The 17,913-nt window shown below is 45.1% G+C and overlaps 1 protein-coding gene across 6 annotated transcripts in view; it reads left to right on the top strand.

The window, feature by feature from the left end:
* Positions 1–17,913, top strand: part of rhobtb1 (Rho related BTB domain containing 1) — a 168,663-nt gene that overhangs the window by 138,443 nt on the left and 12,307 nt on the right. For all 6 annotated transcript variants that reach the window (XM_038773643.1, XM_038773644.1, XM_038773639.1 and 3 more), the window contains 2 exons: positions 12,333–13,318; positions 17,215–17,333. In XM_038773643.1, coding sequence (XP_038629571.1) covers positions 12,333–13,318; positions 17,215–17,333 — 1,105 coding nt within the window. The remainder of the gene's footprint in view (positions 1–12,332; positions 13,319–17,214; positions 17,334–17,913) is intronic.

Raw genomic sequence — 17,913 nt, 5'->3', positions numbered from 1 at the left:
GGATCCACAAATGGAACCTCACCAGCCTGACGGAGGAAGTTAAAAAGGACCTGCAAAGATGGAACACACTCCCGCTCTCCCTCGCGGGGAGAGTCCAGACGATCAAAATGAACGTACTGCCCAGGTTCCTTTTCCTGTTTAGATCCATTCCGATCTACATCCCCAAGGCCTTTTTCAAAGCGCTGGACAAACATATCATGGCGTTCGTATGGGGGGGTAAAAATGCTAGGATCCCAAAGAAGGTCATACAAAAAACAAAATCCAGGGGGGGGGCTAGCCCTCCCGAATCTACAATTCTACCACTGGGCGGCAACAGCCGAGCGAGTAAGGGGATGGATCCAGGAGCCAGAAGCCGAGTGGGTGCGTGCGGAGGAGGCCTCCTGCATGGGAACCTCCCTCCGGGCCCTCGCCACGGCAGCACTCCCATCCCCACCCAAAAAACACTCCACCAGCCCAGTGGTGACAGCCACCCTCCAATCCTGGAACCAACTGCGGCAGCAATTTGGCCTGTACAAAATGTCGGACAAGGCTCCCATCTGCAACAACCATTAGTTCAAACCAGCACTGACTGACGCCACCTTCAAAAGGTGGAGGCAGGACGGGGGGACACTGACAGTCAGGGACCAATACACGGACGACAGGATCGCAACACTGGACGAACTGACAGAGAAATTTCAGCTAGCTGGGGGGAACGAGCTACGGTACCTGCAGCTCAAAAACTTCCTACGAAATGAGACAAGGACGTACCCACAACCGCCACGACAGACACTACTGGAAGACCTACTGGACGCAAGTATCCTAGAGAAAGGGAACTGTAGTGACATGTATGACCGACTGGTAGATAGGGACGACACCGTACTGGATGCAACAAGAAGGAAATGGGGAGGACGACCTGGGGATGGAGATAGGGTGGGGACTCTGGAGCGAAGCACTGCATAGGGTCAACTCCACCTCCACGTGCGCAAGGCTCAGCCTGACGCAACTAAAAGTGGTACATAGAGCCCACTTAACGAGAAACCGTATGAGTAGGTTCTTCCCGGAGGTGGAGGACAAATGTGAGCGGTGCCAAAGAGGCCCGGCCAACCACGCCCACATGTTCTGGTCTTGCCCCAGACTTGTGGAGTACTGGACAGCCTTCTTCGAGGCTATGTCCAAAGTGGTGGGGGTGAGGGTGGAGCCATGCCCGATAGTGGCGGTCTTCGGGGTTTCAGACCAGCCAGATCTATTCCTGGGGAGGAGGGCGGACGCCCTTGCCTTTGCCTCCCTGATTGCCCGCCGTAGAATCCTGTTTGGCTGGCGGTCAGCAGCACCACCCAGAGCTGCAGACTGGCTGTCCGACCTCTCGGAATCTCTCCAAATGGAGAAAATCAAATTCGCCATCCGAGGGTCGGACGACGGCTTCCACAGAACGTGGGAGCCATTCATGCAACTGTTCCGGGACCTGTTTGTGGCCAACGTACATGAGGAAGAATAGTCGGGTGGCCAAGAACCAGGGGAAAATGGACGGGAATCGGGGGAAGGTAGCCGGGGGGAGGGGAGGGGGGGGGGGGGGGGCTATGGGCTCGGTATGGGGGTTTGATGGCAAGCCAAGGCCCAAAACCAAACTATAAATAAATGCCTATAAACATGTGCCTCGGCCATATTGGGGAATGTAAAATATGTATGCTGGCTAAAGGGGGCGGCCACAATTATTGTTATGAAGATGCTTACCTGTAAATATTCATGTTAAATTTTTGTGTTTTCCTTTTTTTTTTCTCTCTCTCTAATAACTTGTAATTTGTCATATATAAAATATGAAAACTCAATAAAAAAACATTTATAAAAAAAAATGGCAGCCTGCAGGTAGAACATTAAGTTGGGGGGACAAATAAAACTTCTGTCATCCTAATATAAGGGGGAAAAAATCTGCTCATCCAATACTGGCCGTTTGACAAGCAGCATGTCAAATAATAGGCAGTGGAATAATTGCAGAAGGTTTTTCGTTGATGAGAGGTCACGTGGATGAGAAATGTAATTTAAGATATTCATCTATAAACTATTTTGCACCCTAGCACCCCAGATTCCTCCATCCCTTTTATCCTTCCTAAACATTCCCATTTCCCTGAACCCAGTCCTTTGTTCATTCCCCCATCTTTCTCCCCACCATTGGCAGCAAAGTCTTCAGTCACATTTGTAGTACTCCCTGGAATTCCTTCTCTAGACTTCTTCACCAACCATTTCTAAAAGATACCTCAAACTCTGTTAATCAAGCTTTTTATCAGGGCTCCTAATTTATTTCCTCCTAGTTTGATGTCCATTTTCCACATTTCCTGCTATGAAATACCTTGGAACATTTTTTATTTTAAGCGCTAAATTTGACTCGGTGCCTGGTGTTTTTTGTGTCTGGATCAGAAGGTTGTTTGTTTAGGCCATGAGGGAGGGATCCAGAAGAATAGAAGGGTGATTTAACTGGACAGAGCTGAACAGGACAGGATTGAATACATAGCATGGTTGGAAGGGAGGCAATATCACCATGGGAATTGTGGGTAAAGTTGGGGGCAGAAAAATCATGGACGAGATTCTTTGTTCCGCCAGCTCCTTTTTCCGGTGCAGCGCGCCCCCGCCAACAGCGGGATCCTTTGTTCCGAAAGCCAGCCAATGGAATTTCCCATTGCAAACATCCCATGCCGTTGGGAAACCCGCGGGCATGGGTGCGCTGCCGTGAAGCGGAGGATGCTGCCGTGAAGCGGAGGATACCGCCGACGGAGAATCCCACAATTGGTCTTCTGTAGTGTGTTGGCTGTGGCTTTCTGGCACTGCACTTGCCTATAAATCAGAGCACAACGCAGCCGGAGAATCTCGGGAAAGCCCTCCAGCGAGCCTTCTGACAGGCTCCGCACTTTGCGAGATTCACCGGAGTCCCACGAGATATCGAAGTCTGAACCCGGCCCCAAATGGGAGGAACCAAATGACGCTCACGCAAGTAGGTCATAAACCTACTTACCACCTACCTCCACTGGCCTCCTTCGATTCACCCGCCTCCCAGGGAGGCTCCAGCTGGGCGCCAATCAGTGCTGGACCACACAAGCATGGACCAGGTAGAACGGCATACGGGGGGTCTCACTGGCCATCGGAGACCCTTGGGTGGTCAGGGTAAGTGCAAGGTTTATCCCTTACCCTCCCCCTGGAACATGGGCACCTTGGCACTGCCACCCTGGTCATGCCCATGAAATGAGGGTGGGGGTAGTACAGAGCAGGTACGTAGGGGCCTCCGGGAGTTTGGAGGGGTGATGGATGTGGGTCCTAGAAGGGCAGGGGTGCTGTACATGGACTAAAGAGGGGGATCCCAAGGGACCCCATAGTGGGGTGTCTTCACTTGGGTGTGTGGGGTGGTGTCCATGGGTGGGGAATGTGGTGGACCCACAAGTTCCCTTTGAAAGGCACCCTTTCAAAATGGTGGCCCGATCTCGGAGTTCAGCTCCCCAATGCTCGAAAAAATTAATTGTGGGCTAAACGGTGGGAAACTCCCCAAGGCTTACAAAACTGGTGGTGGGGAACTCTCCAGCAGAGCCGGCGGGAAACTCCCTGAAAAACCCACCACGCATTAACTTAGAAATACTTTGGGAGAATCGCACCCATGATCTTGAGTACAGTACTGAAGGAGTGATGTATTGTCAGTGCTGCTGTCTTTTGAATGAAATGTTAGACTGACACCACTGTCCTCTTAAAGTTAAGTAAGGGAAAATTGGGTGCCCTTGAAGCTGCACATTTTCTACCACTGCTAGAAGTGGAAATTTGTTGATTCTGATACATGTAGTGTAGTGAGAGGTTTCTATCTCCCTCAATGTACACCAATTTTCTTTGACGATGAATCAAGCTCATTTGAAGATCAATTTAAATCCTTCAATAGTCAGGCAGTATGGATGTTTATCCACTTCTATTAATAGAATGGGATTGAGAAGTCCCTTGACCTTCTAATGATATGATTCCTTTTGCCAGCTGACCATAATAGAAGATATCCTTAGTGTTATTTAGAGTCTCGGAATAAAATATCCCTGCATCCTTCCAGAGCCAATTATCGATTTATAAACCAAACGATTAAATCCTGACTGCCTTACAACCTGCCTGCTCATAAGTTAACAACTGGCCTCCACAAACCTGGATTTTATCTGGGTTAGTACATGTGTTTATGATTCTTGGGTCACAAAGTCAAAATCATTCTGTGTTGTCCTTTATGACTCCCTTAAAGTCACAACTAAGCAAAGCCAATTATTCATTTGAATTTCTCTATTAATTTGAAGTCATGTTAAAAATATACGGTATTGCATCTTTCTAAAGCATTGCTTCAGATAGAACAGGACTATATTGAGAAGAAAATTTCAGCTTTAAAACTTCCTGTTAACATTTTACAATTTTTGCTTCTGCTGAAATTTGGAGGGAGCCTTGAAGCCAGTGCTCCAAACAGAAATAGGCATGAGTGCTTAAATCGAGCTCCTTTGACATACCTTGGACACCAATTTTGATAAACGTATGGCTCGCGCACAGTAAAGGCTGACCAGCTTGCACTGAATGGGATAGGGCCAAAGCAGTGTCCCTTAAAGCGATTGCTACAGGCTGTTCTATCCAGGCCAAATTGTTCGTTTGTGGTGGATTTTGTAGGGATGCAGGAAAAGCATGAGCGTGTACTCACATTTTCAGTGTGGGTTAAACATAAGCCTCAACTTGGCTGAGTAAAGCTTTTATAATCACTGTGGAGAGTGATTAGGAGGAATTTCCTAATGTAATTACCCAACAAAACAATTGTTTGCTTGTTCAAAAGTATGATTCTTTGCTATCTGCATCCCTCCTGGGAGATGTTGCTTGGAAAATCATTTCTGTACTAGTTTATCGCACTGCCTGATATAAGGCCTACTCTGGTGAGACACCTTGGGCGCGATTCTCCGACCCCCACGCCGGGTGGGAGAATTGCGGGAGTGCCGGGCGATTCATGCCACGCCACCCTGGCACCCGCACGTGATTCTCTTCTCCCCCCCACCCCAAAACGGCGTGTCGTGTTTTACGACAGGCCGCTCGGAGAATCGCCGCTCGCCGTTTCTAACGGTAGAGCGGCGATTCTCCGGCCCGGATGGGCTGAGCGGCCTGCCTAAACCGACTGGTTCACGCCGGCGCCAACCACACCTGGGAGCTGCCGGCGTGAACAGCGCACGACCGCTGCGTGTGGGGCCTGTGGGAGGAGGATCGAGCCCCGGGGGGTGCTCAGGAGGGGTCTGGCCTGCGATCGGTGCCCATCGATCGCCGGGCCGGCGTCTCTGAAAGACGCACTCCTTTCCCTCCGCCGCCCCGCAAGATCAATCCTCCATGGGGCGGCGGAGGGGAGGACGGCAACCGCGCATGTGCGGGTGACATCATTTAGGCGCCGCCGGCCGTGTCATTCGGGCGGCGCCGCTTTGACGCGGGCGCAAAGGCCCTGCGCGCGAAATTGACGCGCCGCCGCTCCTAGCCCCCTGGGGGTGGGAGAATAGGGGGCGAGGAGCGGCCTCCGACGCCGGAGTGAAACACTCCGGTTTTCACTCTGCCGTCGGCACTTTGTCTCCCTTTGGGAGAATCGCGCCCCTTGTCCTTCTCTTTTCTGCATCAGGATGTCACAATTTAGACACCATTGAGTGAGATGGTACTGTGTCTGATTCTGTGCTGAGTGTTTATTCATTAATGAATTCTCTTAAAGCTTTTTGTGTTCCATCTTTAAATAAATACATAAAATATACTTTGCAGCAGTCTAATTTACACTGAAATATTACTTATATAATTCTCAGTTATTATGATATAAGCCAGTGTTTTTCATACCTTTTTTCCCGGGACCCACTTTAGCCAACTGGCCAACCTTTGCAACGCACACTGCGTTCGCTTATCTTTAAATGTGAACGGAGAGCCTACTGAGTCCTCATAATCTCACTCCAATTGGGTTCACAGGAGGAGGGGGCAATGCACATATTAGTGCTGACTTCAGCCTGTTCCTTTGTGCCGTCTTCATATTTGTGAGAATGGAAAATCCAACCTTGCACATGTATGTCGTCGTGAAGGGCAATGGCAACAAGATGCTTGATATACTCAGCACTGGATACTCCTGGGCGATGCTATTTCATAATGCTGACAGCCTAGAGGGCTTTTGCTGTGTTTTTAATGTGCTGTCACATGTCGGGTACAATAGCATAGACTTTTCATTTGGAGTCAGCTTTAAATTGATAACTGGCTTTGTATTTACAACCTCAAAAGGAAATTTTCATCCACCACTTCCCTTTCAAAATCTGAAACTTCTCTCATTTGCCAGCACTTCCCTACATATAAAACAAATGGCCTTTGCATCCTTATTTGCATTGGCACAATTGACAAAACCATATCTCAAGAAATCATCTTTTTACTGCTTTGCCCGAGTTAAGTTTCTTTGTCGGCTGTGAACCAAAGGACCTGAACCTCTGTGCAGAGCTAACAATAATTACCACAGCTCTGTCTTGCCCTGGACTTTCCTGAGCAGCGCTCTCCAGCAGATTTAGTTGTGAGATCCTGGCCAGTTGGTACTCTGCCTATCTATATGTCTCGGGCCGTCTCTTTCTTGTAAGAAAATTATTCGGCTTCAGTCTCTTGCCTTGCTTGCTAGCAGCGAGTAAGGAAGAAGCTCTCCTCTGTGATTTGGTGCCAAAAGCACATACAGGGTGTTTGACGTCAAGTTGTGTGCAAGGCACGTGACCTACTTACTGTTGTCGCCTATGTGCAGTAGTCTGCACACCATTTCATTTAAAAGGCGGCAGTGACCGCCATTCTCAATAAAAATGCCAGTAACGGCAGTTGGGCGCTTCTCCTGTGATTAGGACCATCATGAACTACTGCTCCGCATCTCTCCCAACACCCACACTTTGAAAAACCCTGATATAAGCTACTTTATGCTTAAAGACACATTTTCCAATTTTGATTGTAGATCATTCAACAATGGAGATTAGATTTACTGTTTTACCATTGTAATATAATATTGTATTTCAGGAAACAGATGCGCATTTCCATTCTAATCTGGGAGGATTTTTTTCTTAACACTAGGTTGTGAGGTTGCGATATTCACAACAGGAATAATATGTTTTTAACCTGAAACCTTTGAGTATACGTATAGGTTTTAAGATTTTTGGTAATGCAGTGAATACAGCTTCGTTTAATTTTCAGTTTCTATTGCAAATATTTTACTACTTATCATTGACATCTTGCTCTGCTTGGGATGAGCCAATGTCCATTGTCTCCTTTTTGTGGTTCATTTGACTTTTTCTTTCTATTTTACTTACAGATTATGCTTTAGTGCAGGGCGGCATGGTGGCGCAATGGTTAGCACTGCTGTCTCATGGCACCGAGGACCCGGGTTCGATCACAGCCCTGGGTCACTGTCTGTGTGGAGTTAGCACATTCTCCCCATGTCTACATGGATCTCACCCCCACATCCCAAAGATGTGCGGAGTAGGTGGATTGGCCACACTAAATTTAATTGGAAAAAAGTTTGTTTTTAAAGATTATGCTTTATTCTCCAGTGTTGCAATACAATCTGAAATGATTTCCAAAGAGATTCTAGAATTATTTATCCCACGTGCATTTTTTTAAACTTGTGATTCTCCCTTCATTTAAATATTAATGTAGCATGTGTTTTAGATCATACATTTAATCAATAAATACACGTCACTAAATTATAAGCATGTATTTCCACAAATCTAGTTTGTGACATATATACTCTTTCTTTTATCCAATATTACAGCATTGTTTGTTATAATATTGTTTTATTCAACAAGAGAGAGCAGTCATTCTGTGTCACCACTGTGGATAATGGGCACAACGCACTACAGGTAGTGTAGTATTTCAGAGAGTATAAATACTGTACTTTCTATCCTATTCCGGGAGGCAAAACCTTTTTGTTTCACAGAGTTGTGTCACAGATAGGTGGAGGATTAACACCAACACTACTATTGAAGCTGAATTTGATAATTGTGTTTTACAGGCAATATCATTTTTACATAGGTTCTGAGTTGGACTAAATTCCATATGTGATACCCAATTGCACTGATTCTCAATGACATTGAATCTAATTAGCTAAATTAGTAAATCCTTTGACTGAAATAATAACTTTTCATCCAATTTAACAGGGACATATTGTCAGCCAAAACAAATTCTCTTGCCCAATTTCATTCCTGGACAAAAAAAAATTTCTAAAAAGAAATCTGATTCCTTCCTCTATTTTGCTCCCCTGAAAACACATAATTAATTCTCAACCCTTGTGTCAGTCTTCTGCTGGCTTTATATATACCCTGCACAAGTGTGTACCTGTATTGGTATTCTCTCTTTATATCCAATCTAACTCTGCCACATGTGAAGCTGCTTTTCTGTAGATTTGAGATGCATTTAGCTCCCATTGATGAAGTAGATATCCACTATTATCAGTAGGTATGAGTCAAAGAACAAACAAAGAACAATACAGCACAGGAACAGGACCTTCAGCTCTCCAAGTTTGTACTGGTCATGATACCATCCTTGGCCAAAACCCTCAGCACTTCCTAGTGTCGTATCCCTCTATATCCATCAATCCATGTATTTGTTGAAATGCCTTTTGAACGCCGGTAATGTATCTGCTTCCACAACCTCTCCGGCAATGGGTTCCAGGCACTCACCACCCTCTGTGTAAAAACCCTGCCTCGCATATCTCTAAACCTTGCCCCACGGGCCTTAAACCTATGCCCAGTAGTGACTGATCCCTCCACTCTGGGTGCCTGCCCAGCCACTATCCATGCCTCTCATAATCTTGTAGACCTCTATCAAGTTACCCCTCAACCTCTGTCGTTCTAATGAAAACAATCCGAGTCCATTCAGCATCTCTGCTTAGCTAATACCCTCCAGACCAGGCAAACCAAGTAAAGCTCCTCTGCACCCTCTCCAAAGCCTCCACATCCTTCTGGGGGTGTGGCAACCAGAATTATGGGCAATATTCCAAGTGCGACCTTACCAAGGTTCTATACAACTGTAGAATGACTTGCCAGTTTTTATCCTCTTTGCCCTGTCCAATGATGACAAGCATTCAGTATGCTTTCTTGACTCCCTTGTCCACTTGTGTTGCCACTTTCAAAGATCTGTGGACCAATCTGCCCAGATCACTGACTTTCTACATTCCAAAGAGTTTTGCCATTTACTGTATATTTCCCCTCTGTTAAACCTAACAAAATGCATTACCTCACATTTGTCCGGATTAAACTCCAAATGCCATATCTCTGCCCAAATCTCCAACCTATCTATGTCTTGCTGTATCCTATGACAATCCTCAACACTATCTGCCACTTCCATCAACCTTGGTGTCATCCGCGAACTTACTAATCAGGCGAGCTACATTTTCCTCCAAATCGTTTATGAATACTACAAACCGAGGCCACAGCATCCCTGTGGAACACCACCAGTCACAATTTTCCATTCAGAAAAACACTATTCTACTGCTACCCTCTGCTTTTTGTGAACGCGCAAGTTCTGTATCCATCTTGCCACCTCACCTCTGATCTTGTATGACTTCACTTTTTGCACCAGGCTGCCATGAGGCACCTTGTCAAAGGTTTTACCGAAGTTCATGGAAACAACATCCACCGCCTTCCCCATATCAATCATCTTTGTCACCCTTTGTGAGGCACAACCACCCCTTCACAAAACTATGCTGCCTTTTGCTGATGAGTCCATGGGTATAAATCCTGTCCCTGAGAATTCTGCGGTAAATCCCATGACCAGGAGACTTATCTACCTTAATGTATTTTAAAACACCCACACCACCTCCTTTTTCATGTCAACATGACCCACACTATCCACACACCCTACCCAAGAATCATCTCCCAAAAATTCCTTTTCTTTGGTGAACACTGATGCAAAGTACTCATTTAGTACCTCACTCATTTGCTCTGGCTCAACACACAGATTCCCCCCCACTGTCCTTAAGTGGTCCAATCCTTTCCCTGGCCACCCTCTTGCTTTTTACTTATGAATAAAAAGCTTTAGGATTCACCTTAATCCTACTTGCCAAGAACTTTTCATGATCCCTCCTAGCCCTCTTAATTTCCCACTTAAGTAGCTTCCTACTTTCTTTTATTCCTCAAGGGTTTCGACTGTCACTGCCCATCTAGACCGTACAAAAGCCTCCTTTTTCTTTTTGACAAAGACCACAATATCCCTTGTTATCCAAGGCTCCCAAACATCCGATACTTATCTTTCGTTCACTTTCTGAATCCTAATCAACTCACTTGAAAGACTCCTACATGTGAGCTGTTGATTTACCCTCCAATAGCCGCACCCAATCCAATTTCTTCACTTGCTGTCTAATGTTATCGTAATTTGCCATACCCTTTAGCACCTTACCCTCTTCTCTATCCAAAAGTATCCTAAAACGTATGGAATTGTGGTTACTACTCCCAAAATATTCCCCTTCTGAAACCTCAACCACCTGCCCAGGATCATTCCCCAATGCCAATTCCAGTACTGCCACTTTCCTAGTTGCATCAAGGAGCCTTCCTGGACACACTGTACAAACTCTGCCCCATCCAAGCCCCTAGCATTAAGTGAGTCCCAGTCAATATAGGGGAAATTAAAATCCCCTGCCACAACAACCCTATTACTTTTGCACCTATCTATAATCTATCTACCTATCTGCTACTCTTGCTGGCAGTTAGGGGGCTGTAATAAACCTCCAACATTCTTGTTCTTGAGCTCTACCCAGATTGCCTCATTGTATGAGACTCCGAGTTGTCCTCCCGCAGTACGGCTATAATATTCTCCTTAACCAGTAATGCTGCTTCCACCCCTTTTACATTCCCCTCTATCTCTCCTGAAGCATCTAAATACTCCAAAGTTCAGCTGCCAATCCTACCCTTCCTTTAACCACATTTCTGTGATAGCCACAAGTATAGTTCCAAGTACTAATAAGAGCTCTAAGTTCATCTGCCTTATCTGCTATACTTCTGGCATTGAAACAAATACACTTCAGACCACTGCATTTGAGCAGACAGGGTGGCAACATACCATGCTGGAGTCTCTTTTATGTCCACAGAAGCGCCTATCGGTGCCCTTTACTATAGAGTCCCCTATAACTATCGCTATCCTGCATTTTGCCCTCCCCTGCTGAGCAACAGAGCCAGTTGTGGTGCCACTGTTCTGGCTGCTGTTATTTTCCCCTGATAGACTATCCCCCCAAACAGTATCCAAAATGGTATATGGGTTAGAGGGGGGGGACAGCCACAGGGGATTCCTACACCGCCTGCCTGCCCTTTCTAGTGGTCACCCATCTATCTGCCTGCACTTTGGGTGTGACCACGTCTCTATAACTCCTATCTATGACGCTTTCCGCCACCTGCATGCTCCTAAGTGCATCCAACTGCTGCTCCAACCAAACCAGGCGGTCTGTGAGGAGCTGCCATTGGTTACACTTCCTGTAGACGTAGTCGACCGGAACGCTGGAAGCGCTTCTGATCTTCCACGTCTCACAGTTAGAGCACTGCGCCCCACTGATGACAAGCACTCGTTAATTAATTTAAAATAAATACTTATTAAATTATTATTAGATTAAGCTACAATTATTTATATGGTCGCTGGCACTAGATTTCTACTGTAAAATTAAATGCTAAATACTAATCCCCACCCTCTGGTTTAGTTACTCCTCTACCTAGTTAATTCATTAGGTTTTAATTAGTTTTTTCAATGTTTTTTTTCAAATTGAACAGATTCCCTTCTAGTCTCTACTAGCCAATCAGGTTACACCTTTACTGTGATATTACTTCTCAGTTTTCTTTCTCCCTCCACAATTTGAAAACACAGAAACGGACACAGACACTGAGTACCACTGACCTTCCCAGACTGCACTCTGGATTTCCGCTCCCGATGTGAAGGACTTGCCTGCTACTCACCAAGCTGCTCTCTCCCTTGAGTCCCACCTGCAGCAGGGCAAGGCCACTCGCTGGAAATTTGAGTGACAAATCAAGGGATAAAAAGCGCCTCCTCCTATCCAGCCACCTATCTTCAAATTCCCAGCTCCCAAAATCACTCTTCGATGTGTCTCATTCTGGATGTGTCTTCTCTCTCACTGGGAGTGTGCAAAGCTCACTGGGAGTGAGCTTCAAATCCCCTTGTTAAATCGGCTTGAGATAGGTCATTGTAAAGAAAAGCAAGTCTTGCAATTTACATAGCCCCTTACAGAAACATCTTATTAGAAACGTCTGAAGTGTTTGGATTACATTGAAGTCCACTTTGTTTTGTTGGCAAATGTACTATACTTGAACTAATTTATTTTTGTTGTGTTTATGCCCTAGACCAATAAGACCCAATGATATTTTACCTCCCGAAAAGGGCAGAGAGGTAGCCAAAGAACTTGGGATTCCATACTATGAAACAAGTGTGTTTGATCAGTTTGGCATCAAGGATGTATTTGATAATGCTGTCAGAGGTGCATTGATTTCCAGACGACATCTTCAGTTCTGGAAATCTCACTTAAAGAAGGTGCAGAAGCCTTTACTCCAGGCACCATTCCTACCACCTAAACCACCGCCTCCAGTAATGAAAGTTCCAGATAATCCTGCGAGTGCTTTTAAACCTAGCCATCTGCTTGACAATCCACTGTGTACTGATGTTATGTTTGTACTCCAGAACCAGGTTAAAATCTATGCTCACAAGGTATACCTGGCTACCTCATCATCAAAATTTTATGACCTGTTTTTGTTGGACCTAACTGCTGAATTTCAGACACATGGTGGGGAAAATGAGAAACCAGAGAAACTAGGCCCGGAGCATTTGATGAGAACTTTGAGCCTCGACACAGATGACGACAGCAGTGACTCCAGCATCAGTTCAGCGCAGTTCACTCTGAGAACGTCCAAGAGTGATGGCATTTTGAAAATGAACATGCATGAGGATGAATCTGTAGAAATGAAGGGTACCCAGGCAGGAATATTGCTGTCTTCATGGAGCAAGGCCTTTAATCATATTCATGAAGAAGACCTGGAGAACCCAGTAACAAAGAGGGTAGGTCTTATGACAGTGGTTAGGATGGACCATTCAATCCAGCCAGGGCCTTTTGAAGCTGTATTACAATTTCTCTACACCGGAGAGCTGGATGAAAATGAGAATGATCTGATGAGAATTGCACAAATAGCAGAGATTTTGGAAGTTTTTGACTTGCGTATGATGGTTGAAAATATCCAAAATAAAGAAGCCTTTATGAATCAGGAGATCACAAAAGCGTTTCATGTCAGGAAAGCAAACCGAATAAAGGAATGCTTAGCAAAGGGAACATTTTCTGGTAAGGTTTTGCAACTCCTAATTTCACTGCACATTCTCTTGCAGCAGTTCATTTTTAATTTCTATTCTATTCCTGCTAATTTTAAATGAGTTCATTGAGATCAGTGTTTTTCATTGCAGATAACACTTTAAAACATAACATTAATATTTAATTCAAAACCGACCAAATTCCTACAGGGATAGAGGCAGGAAGGTAGATACAGGAAGGCTGTTTCCCCTGGCTAGGGAGTCTAGAACAGGCATTGTCAAACTCGGGGCGCAACCGGTGGGCGGGTGTCAGGAGGGTCGAGGAGCCGTCCGTCGCGGCGCTCCAATCTAACTGCCGTCTGCAAGCAGCCTTCAAAAAGACCGTGACCATATAACAATAATTCGGCCACACTGCGCATGCGTGCCCAATCATCAGTACGCATGCGCAGTGTGGCCGCATTTCCTTTCATACGGTCGCATACAAGTTCAGAGGACCAAAGTGACCATTGGATCCAAGGGGACCCACAACCATTTCCTCCATTTTTGTCAGCAACAAATCAGGTTAGAGAAAATGGTGGGTCGCAAAGGTCGGCCACGTTGGCTCCTGAAGGTTAGCCGGTTGGTAAAAATGTGTCCCCGGAAAAAAAGTTTGAAAAACACTGGGCTAGAACACAGTCCATTTAGAACAGAGGTGAGGAGGAATGTCTTCATAGTGGGTGGTGCACCTTTTAAATTCTCTGCCCTAGAGAGCAGCGGAGGCTCAGTTGTTATGTACGTTCAAGATTGAGATCGTTAGATTTCCACACATTGAAAATACCTAGGGTGTTAGCTATGCAGAGAGGCTGAATAGACTTGGACTGTTTTCATTAGAACGACGGAGGTTGAGGGGTGATCTGATAGAGGTCTACAAGATTATGAGGGGCAGGGATAGAGTGGATGGACGGGCACTCTTTTTCCAGGGTGGAGGGGGTCAGTCACTATGGGGCATAGGTTTAAGATTTTGCAGAAAAATGGTGTTGAAGTAGAAGATCAGCCATGATTTCATTGCATAGCAAGAACAGGCTGAAAGGCCTACCGTGGGTGTTTCTCCACAAGCTCAAACTATTATTAATAATTAGCTCTGCTAATAACAATTAGCAAGAAACCACAGAGTTTAGTTTGGAAGAGGCATTATAAAAATATAAGATAGTGTTTCTTCTTGTACTTGTGTTGTTTCCCCTTGATCAACGACAAAGTTGAGGATTTTGAGGTGCAGGCAGCAAAATGGAGGTAAGGCCACAAAAAAAGGGCCAAATAAACTTCTCTGCTCTTATATCTGATCTCTTATTACACAAGGAATCGAAGAATGAAAATGGAAGTAAGATTTTTTGTAAGAATTCTGCATTCAGAGAGTTTAGTGTTGCTGCACAGTAGTTTTGAATTGACTCCGAAGTTTAAGTGATGTGAGACTCCCTCTTCCAGTATTACTCTGCTTTGTTCTGGTGTAAGATCAGACTTCAAGTTCGAGGGGAGAAATTCATTGCGACCACGGACTAGCATTGATTCTCCAAGGGCAGGCAGTGCCACGAGCCACTACTTTCACGCCCCATGTGGCGTACTGTTTGAAGAATGCCTTGTGGGTGGCAGTCCATGGTGCTGCTGCCCCAATGAATTGGCCCCAGTTGCATAAAAAATATCTTCTGCAGCTTAATTGTGGAGAAAACTGCTACAACTTTAGTGCAAATGCCTCCAGAGGTTTATAGCAATTGAATTGCCATATTTACCTCTTGGGCACAGCCTCTTCCTTTTCATAAAGGATGTGAGTAGTGTGTGACTCTATTTGGGTTCGACAGAACAGGAGGAGAAGCTGAACCAGCAGATGAAACCGTACCAGCACTGCTGACCTTTCATACCCGTTATAGAACAAAGAACAATACAGCACAGGAATAGGCCCTTCGGCCCTCCAAACTTGTCCCGGTCATGATACCACCCTTGGAATCCATGTATGCAACATCCACCGCTGTCCCCTCATCAATCATCTTTGTCACCTCAAAAAACTCGATCAAGTTAGTGAGGCACGACCTCCCCTTCATAAAACCATGCTGTCTATCTCTGATAAGTCCATTGTTTCTAAATGGGTATAAATCCTGTCCCTGAGAATTCTCTCCAATAATATACCTACTACCGATGTGAGGCTCACTGGCCTATAGTTTCCTGGATTATCCCTGCTGCCTTTCTTAAACAGCGGTACCACATTTGCTATTCTCCAGTCCTCTTGGATGTCACCTGCAGTCAATGAGGATACAAAGATGTCAGTGAAGGCCCCAACAATTTCCTCCCTTGCTTCCCTCAGTATTCTGGGGTAAATCCCATCCGGCCCAAAATCTACCTTAATGTCTTTTAAACCACCCAGACCACCTGCTTTTTGACGTCAACGTGAACCAGACTATCCACACACCATACCCAAGAATCATATTCCACAAAATACTTTTCTTTGGTGAACACTGATGCAAAGTACTCGTTTAGTACTCTGCCCATTTCCTCTGGCTCAACACATAGATTCCCCCCTGTCCTTAAGTGGTCCAATCCTTCCCCTGGCCACCCTCTTGCATTTTACACATGAATGAAATGTTTTGGGATTCATCTTAATCCTACTTGCCAAGGACTTTTCATGACCTTTCCTAGCCCTACTAATTTCTCGCTTAAGCACCTTCCTGCTTTCTTTATACTCAAGGTTTTTGTCTGTCACCACCTTTCTAGAGTGTACAAACGCCTCCTATTACTTTTTGATGAAGTTCATAATATCCCTCATTATCCAAGGGTCCCTAAACTTCCCATCCTTATCCTTCATTCTCTCAGGAACGTGACTTTCCTCAATCCTAATCAACTGTCGCTTGAAAGACTCCCACATGTCCAATGTTGATTTACCCTCCAAGAGCCCCTCCAATCCAAATTCTTCAATTCCTGTCTGACGCTATTGCAATTTGCCTTTCCCCAGTTTAGCACCTTAACCCAAGGGTTACCCTCATCCCTATCCAAAGTACCCCCAAAATGTTCCCCTACTGAAACCTCAACCACCTGTCCAGGCTCATTCCCCAATACCAGATCCAGTACTGCCCCTTTCCCGAGTTGGACTGTCTACATATTGCATCAAGAAGCCTTCCTGGATACATCTTACAAACTCTGCCCCATCCAAGCCCCTAGCACTAAGTGAGTTCCAGTCAATATAGGAGAAGTTAAAATCCCCTACAGCAATCCTGTTACTTTTGCACCTATCCATAATCTCTCTACCTATCTGCTCCTCTATCTCTCGCTAGCAATTAGGGGGGCCTGTAATAAACCCCCAACATTGTGATTGTCCCCTTCCTGTTCCTGATCTCAACCCAGATTGCCTCATTGTATGAGGCCTTAGAGGTGTCCTCCCGCAGTACGGCTATAATATTCTCCTTAACCAGCAATGTGTGATAGCCACAACATCATAGTTCCAAGTATTATCAGTGCTCTAAGTTCATCTGCCTTACCTGCTATACATCTGGCGTTGACACAAATACAGTCCAGAGCACTGCGTTTGAGCAGATAGGGTGATGTTGTTCGCTTACTTTTGTTCTCTATTTCCCCTTCGGTCATTCCACCTTCTAAGCTAACGCTCTGGTTCCCAGGGAACATTTGTGTATATGTAAAATTCTATTTCCTGCATATTAAGAATAATGTCAGATAACAGTCAACATGAGGGATGGAATATTGAGAAGGTAATTTGTTTAATTAATTTTATTCATGGTGCCATATTGTCTGAAGACTAACAATCTGAAGTATTTATAGCATGTACCAGATGCAGAATTCAATTATCTCCTGTCACTGCTGCTTAGAAGAAAACAATTAGTATGTGGTTACAGTGCTGTTTTACAATTAGATTTTTACAGTTACAATATTATTTTTTCTTTTCAATGGCAGATGTAATGCTTAAATTAGAAGATGGAAGTATTAATGGCCACAAGTCTTTGTTGATATCCAGCTGTGAGTGGATGGCAGCAATGTTTGGAGGGTCTTTTCTGGAGAGTTCAAACAAAGAGGTTGGTGCAATAATTCATAGAGAAAAGCTACTAATTGTGTATTATGTTGTAAATTTAGTGAAAGATTGAAAATGTAATGTCTGTGACTTGTTTCATAGCCCCCTGGCTAATACAGTGAGCACCTGAGCAGTGTAGATCAGGGAAGGTTTTAGCCTGCTATGGGTTAGCAGATCTCTGGTATCGTGGTGGGAATGCCTAAAATTTGTTTTTGTGCCTCTGTGGTGAGAGTTCCAAGAATCCCGTCCCTTATTGTAGTCCCTTCTTTCAGTGTACACATCAGGTGAAGAATTAACCTGTTCGTCGGTGATGCTGATTGAAGTTAAGAATTTTCCCAGTTGGATTTTTCAAGTTTTTCCCCTCTATCTCCTTTTGGGTAGTAGTGAAGTGCTAAAATAGACCACCATGCTCTTACTGCTGCAGTAAGGGCGGCATGTGGCGCAGTGGTTAGCACTGGGACTGTGGCACTGAGGACCCGGGTTCGAATCCCAGCCCTGGGTCACTGTCTGTGTGGAGTTTGCATATTCTCCCTATGTCTGCGTGGGTTTCACACCCACAACCCAAAGATGTGCAGGTTAGGTGG

The sequence above is a fragment of the Scyliorhinus canicula genome, chromosome 16 (assembly GCF_902713615.1).
Source record: "Scyliorhinus canicula chromosome 16, sScyCan1.1, whole genome shotgun sequence".
NCBI lineage: Eukaryota > Metazoa > Chordata > Chondrichthyes > Carcharhiniformes > Scyliorhinidae > Scyliorhinus > Scyliorhinus canicula.
Note: the sequence above shows the minus strand (reverse complement) of the source record. Positions and strands in the feature narration are given on the sequence as shown.